This window comes from Eriocheir sinensis, chromosome 60, assembly GCF_024679095.1.
Source record: "Eriocheir sinensis breed Jianghai 21 chromosome 60, ASM2467909v1, whole genome shotgun sequence".
Taxonomy (NCBI): Eukaryota; Metazoa; Arthropoda; class Malacostraca; order Decapoda; family Varunidae; genus Eriocheir; species Eriocheir sinensis.
Genome location: NC_066568.1, coordinates 154050 through 161015, shown reverse-complemented (window position 1 = coordinate 161015; position 6966 = coordinate 154050). Strand labels below are relative to the sequence as shown.

The window sequence follows — 6966 nt, the reverse complement described above, 5'->3', positions numbered from 1 at the left end:
GACCTGGGTCTCACATGCGCGAGCTAATCGCTAACTAAACGTACCACCGCTAACCTAGCGTATCATCGCTAACCGGATCATTGGCAACACTGCCACCGCCGCCGACACCAACACAGCGCGCGTATGTATAATATTCCTTTTCACTCCCTTTACCACTTTTTCTTTACTTTTAAGTTTTCCGCCTTCATATTATGGTTCAGGGACATGTATTTCGTCCTTTAAGTATAATATGGAGGCGTAATATCGTATTTTGGAGGCGCGTAGTGAATCTCCACAATTACCAACTATTGTAATCACATTTAGTCCAATGTTCATCAATGTCATCTATACAACCTTAATGTGCTGCACAAGAAAGCCATCAGAATAATGACCAATAATGACTATTGCGAGCACACTCCCCCTTTATTTAAAGCACTAAAAATTCAGAACCTTACTGATCTATCAAAATTAAATATTGCATCCCATACGTACAAACAAATAAAATCAAATAACTACAATACCCAATCTCTACATAGTTATCAAACTCGTAACACCAAATTATCCCTGTTCAGACACTTACTACTGTATTTACGACCAAAAACATGGAATGATGTTCAAACACAAACCAAGGATTCAGCGAGCCATCGACTGTTGAATGACAAATAAAATAAAATAAACATTTGTTATCCTCGCACCAGGCTATTTGGTGTATACAACTCTATACATTTATACTTATCACATTTTTTATTACTGATGTTGATATCATTATATGGTTACTGGTATTATTATTCTTATTATTCATGCTACTACTACTACTATTACTACTATTATTATTATTATTATTATTATTATTATTATTATTATTATTATTATTATTATCATTATTATTATTATTATTATTATTATTATTATTATTATTATTATTATTATTATCATTATTATTATTATTATTATTATTATTATTATTATTATTATTATTATTATAATTACTAATATCATTATTGTTGTCATTATTATCATCATTATCACTAATATAATAATTTTCCAATTCTATTCTACTTTCCTCATAACTTAATTGCCCTCCAATAGAGGTTTATTTTTTTCTTCTCTCTTGCATTGTAATTGCCACCTATTTATTATATTATATTATGCAGCCGTTTCTGGCTACGTGTTTGTTTGCTACAAGTTTATTTTCTCGTTTTCGTTTTCCACTTTCTTCTGCCCAAAAAGCGTCGCTTAAAAAAGGCTGTTTGTTAAATAAAAAAAACTTGCTCGTAACTTTATATACGTTTGTGACAAACATAATACAGTGTTTAAAGTGTTTAAAAAGAGAGAGAGAGAGAGAGAGAGAGAGAGAGAGAGAGAGAGAGAGAGAGAGAGAGAGAGAGAGAGAGAGAGAGAGACTGACAAGCAGATTGACTATTAGATTATAGTCGATGTCACGTAACTTGGCGTGGATTTTTTTTAGGGAGGAAATCGCGGACTTGGGATCATTGCTTGGGTGATGGCCTTATCGCCCTCATTGGCCTGTTGTTAAGTTGTTCCTACATGCAGCGAAGTGACTCAATATTCCTGTAAAAATCCCTTTTGAGTTATAAGGTATCTGGTGATAGATATACATATTAGTTTAAAGACGTCTTTATCATACAATGTGTGGGTGTCAAACTGTTGAAGATAAACGTGAACGACACATCAAACAGAACTTAGCAAGATGGTGCTCCTATAAAGACTTGCCTGCGCCATAACGGGCTGGGGCCGATCATCATTCCATTGCCAGTCTGCAGTCCACACAATATCCTTAAAACTCGTCTGTTATAAGATTTATTGGTATTTTGTTAGTCGTAATGTGTAGTAATGCTACGTAGTCATTATGTAAACATTTGGCTTAGGGAAGTACTTTCTCTCATCAAGCTATTGTTAAATTCGAGGCATATTTTCATTATTTGTTTGTAATAAATGACCATAAGGAAGAACAGTTATATGAATATTTTTCATTTACATTCCATCATTCCATCATGCCCGCAGAGGCCGAGACACAGCAGGCTATGTTAATTACAAACGGAATTTGGTGCAGGTTAGAGCCAGTTTAACAATCGGCCAATGAGCGGCACAGAAACCATTACTTAACGAATGATGCCAATTTAACGAGTAATAGAGATTTACTGGTACGCATATTATGAAAGTTGTTGATTTTGAGGAGGAATAGTTGAATTTTTATAGAGTTGAACTCTAAACCTCGACTCGGACTCCATGTCCTTGGGTATTAGGTAGGTGTTTTCTCCCTCGTTGAATTGTGAACGATTTATATCTGAAGACAATATCTGTGACCTTGGCACCAGTGCATGGAAGCGATGCTGATTCACTCCCATGCCAGGGCTCTCAAGTTTTCGAAGGTTTTATCCACCAACTTTTGTGCTGTCTCCCGCGTGAGGATATCATTTGCATAAGTGAGGCTGTACATTAGGCAGCCATGGAGGGTATGGAACAGGTGGTACATCGGGTCGTTAAAGCAGGAGGTGACCCTAATGAGGTGCGTCAGCCGCACTTGCCGCCCCTCCGTCTGTACTAGCCTGTCTGCGTTGCCCATGTTAGCCGCGCCATAGTCAATCTCAGGGTATGGTCGCTCATCAAAAAGGTCATCTTTGTCCCTTCCTTGTAATTCCAGTGTTATCTTTATGACGTACATCACCGCTTCTTTCTCTTGGAGCATTTGACCAATTTTCTTATGTACGATTCTAGCGTATTCCCAGAAGTTGTCCCGCCACTTTGCTGGCGTCGAAACGATGTTCTGGAGAGCCATCATGTGCACGCCCAAGGTCCCTGCCGTGTCGCCTGACCAGTAACGTCGCATACTGACGGTGTGCATCTCGTTAATATGGTACTCGTCCTGCTCAAGGCCTCCCTCTCGTAGAAAGTCAACGAGACCCACGTTAAACACAGCCACCAGACCACTGTTCACGGTGACTTGCTCTTTCTTGCATTTCTTTATGAATCTCTGGGTCGTTTCCCTGTCCAGGTCCGCCAAAACAATCTGACACCTGAAGTTGGGGTCCATGGGCATCGGATAAACTCGAGGAATAAGTTTCTCTTCAGTCTTCAACTTCTTAATTTTATCCATCAGCAGCTTTAGGTGATTCTCGTCCTTTTCAAGATCAGCTTTCCTGGCATTAAGTATGGCATCTGTCTCCTCTCCGGCGACCAGCCTCCCAAGCTGAACTGTGTCGTCGATTGCAGTGCCAGTGACCACGTTGTCCAAGATGTGAAGAAATGCGTCCGTAATGAACATGTTTGTGGTACCGTCAGCGATACCGTGGTGGTTAGCAAGCAGCATCAGACGGGTGTGAGGAAAGTCGGCATCCAGTTCTGGTCGTACACTAGGGACAGTGGCGTCACAAGGCAGGACGCGGGCGCACCACAGTGGGCCATCAGTGGTGGGGAATTTGTGATGTAGCAGCGATTCTATGGCCTGGGTCACGTCTTTTGTGTCCATCACCTGGGGAAAAGGAAAATATTGGGTTGAAATGTGATGTTTTTAGTTAAGAAAGAGACGGCGAGGGTTAATAAAATATGAAGTATACAAGTCTGTGACGCGCCATTTCGACGGAAATGAAAAACATTATTGATATTTAAAGAACTACGATGAAGAGACTGAGTCTGGCACAAATCTTTGTTTTCCAAACTACCCTCATACGGTTTCTATCCTTATCACTGTACGTTTACCTCCAGTTCCTTTTCTGCACGATATATCTCTCTGTGTGCCATTGTTCTTCCCGTATCAATTCAATTCAATTTATTGATCCGGCACTTGTTCTTCATCTTGATCATCGGCGTCAAGTTGGTGCCCGTAGAATTTTATTTAAAGTTTTTAAAAATAATCGACATCCCTTACAAAATGCTTTGTCAGATCCATTTATTTGGTATTTTGTGTGATTCGACTTGTTGTATCTACAGTTTCTATACCCTGAAGGGAGGCTTTGATAGCTTATCATAATAATAATAATAATAATAATGATAAACTTATCTCCCCCTGTCTTTATGTTGTTCAATAATGAACATCTTTCCAAAACAAACTGTACTATCCACTCGTACGCCGACGACTCCACTCTGAATTTCTAAACACTTTTTGACCGAAGACCGTCCCTACAGAGACTACAAGACTCTCGGATGAACGCTGCAGAACGTTTAACCTCAGACCTTACTATCATTTCTGAATGGGGCAAGAGGAACTTGATGTCTTTTAATGCCTCAAAAACTCAAATTTCTTCATCTGTCAACTCGACACAGTCTTCAAAACACCTATCCCCTATTCCTCGACAACATACAGCTGTCCCCTTCTTCTACGATAAACATTCTCGGTGTGTCCTTAACTAAAAAAAAACCTGGAAACTCCTCTCTTGCTAAATCAGCTTACTCGAGGTTGGGCATCCTGTTTCGTATCTGGTAGTTATATTCCCCCTCACAGATGATGTCCATATACAGGGACTGTGTCCGCTCTTGAATGGAAAGTGCATCTCATATGTGTGGGTGGGTGTGGGTGTGTGGGGGGGTAGCATACACGCAGCTCTGCTAGTTTGAGTTGTGTTGCATCACTTTCTACCTCATATCAATATTTCCGTTTTGACTGCTCTTTTGGACTTGCTATAGTCGATCGACTCTAACTTAAGCCCAGTGGCTTGGCCCGGGGAAACCCCCATTGTTTACACATCTAGCGATGACCTGCACATATCGATCTGTTAGTCACTGTTAGTCTGTACGTTATACATTTATGGTATATATACATATATATATATATATATATATATATATATATATATATATATATATATATATATATATATATATATATATATATATATATATATATATATATATATATATATATATATATATATATATATATATATATATATATATATATATATATATATATATATCTATATATTGATAATACGACTGCATTGTGTTATGAATTGCTTGGGATTTTAGGGAAAAACTACTACTCTATAAACCTTTCAATTTACTTGGCAACGTGGCTTATGAGATGGTGCTGCACCATTCACCTTCCGCCACCACGGAAGACTCACGTAGGTCTCACTCTCGCGTCCTGCACAGCCAAGCAAAATATATTATATATATATATATATATATATATATATATATATATATATATATATATATATATATATATATATATATATATATATATATATATATATATATATATATATATATATATATATATATATATATATATATATATATATATATATATATATATATATATATATATATATATATATATATATATATATATATATATATATATATATATATATATATATATATATATATATATATATATATATATATATATATATATCGTAAATAAGAGGGAGAGAGAGGGGTGATGGTAGCGAGCTCCTCCGAGGAGAGTGATGGGGGTTATGTGGCAGTAGCGCGGGTCAGGGGAGCCGTGCCTAAAGGCTCAGGTTAGATTCCGTAGAATATAACTGCATGCTAACCCCCAGCCGCTACCCAGCCGCACACGACTCTCTACTCTTGCTCTATCGTATTCTGTCCAAATTCCTTTTGCAATAGTTAACCAGCATCTTCTTTATTTTACTCCTTCCGCTGGTAAACTCTGGAACAACCTTCCTTGTCTGTATTTCCTCCTGCCTACCATATGGCCTCTTTCAAGAGAAGAGCATCTTTTTCCCGAAACTGACCTCTCTTTTGACCTTTTATTCTGTTTCCTTTTATCGGAGCAGCGTCTAGATGGCTTTTTAGTTTTATTGCCTTAGCTGTCTTACTTTACTGTAAACAAATCAAACTTTTAGGAATATTAGTGGCAAGCCAGATTTTCTTCCTATAGGAAATAACAATTGGGGATATAGGTAACGTTATCCTGCAGCGGGCAACGTTAACACTGTAGTGTCAGCAGCTTGTCTTCGTTGCCTCTTGTGGCCTCTCAGGCCAGTTCACACCCGTCTTATATCTAGTTTTGACGTACTCGCTCGCATTATGGTTGTCCCCAAAGAATATACGGACTTAGATTTATTCAGTGGTTGTTTATCCCATCACTGCAAACACAGACATGCTGAACAACATGGCGCAGTGAGTAGGATCTTTGGAAAAAAAGTGACAATAAATATACGTAGCCGGTTGGCGCCACTGCCCTGTCCCTGCCCGCGTTCCCGTCGTGACCCCACTGAAGCCTCTCCAGGCCTTACCAGTAACAGTGTTGCGTTGTGTGGTGCCTCCTGCAAGCCTCAGGGTTTTGGAGGTTGTCACTAAGCATTAGTTATCGTTTCCTGTTAAGATGACAAGATAACCCCAAGCCGCTGCCTCGTTAGCTCCGCTTACCTTTGTGGAGCTATTTACAATTTTCATGCGGTCCATAGCTAATGAAACGCCGCCACTGTATATCGTCAAATAACGCAGAATAAGTGAAACCTATAATTATGGGCAGCCGCGGTTATCGAGAACAAATTCCGTGGTGGCGTAACTGTCACCCTGCCCGCCACCCCCACCGCAGCCTTGCTCCCCGGGTCTGTGACAACTGGCCGCGGCCACCTGGCCGCAGACTAAGTGACCGAAGGGAAACTGGCCGCGGCCTGCTGGCCGCCAAATTTAGCAATAAGACTAGTCGCCACGGCCAACTCGCCGCCATATGGAACTTTTTGTTGGTGATGGATACAATTGTGTTTGATAAAACAAGAGGGTTAAAATTTCTTTATGGAGTGCTTTATTGGAATATAGAAATATAAGATACTTATGCAAAAATGCTAAAATTTCAAAATCACTTTATTAATTAAGTAAACGAGAAAAATATAAGATGCAACTGCAAAAATCTACGAAAAGTTATTGGCAAGTCCCCTAAGATATTCAACATAATTTCGACCCTCAAATTCACTAACAATTGCTTTGATTCTTTCATCTACTTGTCTGCATTTCTTCAACTTGACAGGTGGATCTTGCCCTGTGATC

General features: G+C 38.9%; 1 protein-coding gene across 1 annotated transcript in view; it reads right to left on the bottom strand.

Annotated features, from left to right (window-relative positions):
• Window positions 1–1331: 1331 nt before the first annotated feature.
• LOC126985654 (uncharacterized) overlaps window positions 1332–6966 on the bottom strand; it is a 31497-nt gene continuing 25862 nt past the window's right edge. The window contains exon 4 of the mRNA XM_050840804.1: window positions 1332–3472. Coding sequence (XP_050696761.1) covers window positions 2339–3472 — 1134 coding nt within the window. The 3' untranslated portion in view covers window positions 1332–2338. The remainder of the gene's footprint in view (window positions 3473–6966) is intronic.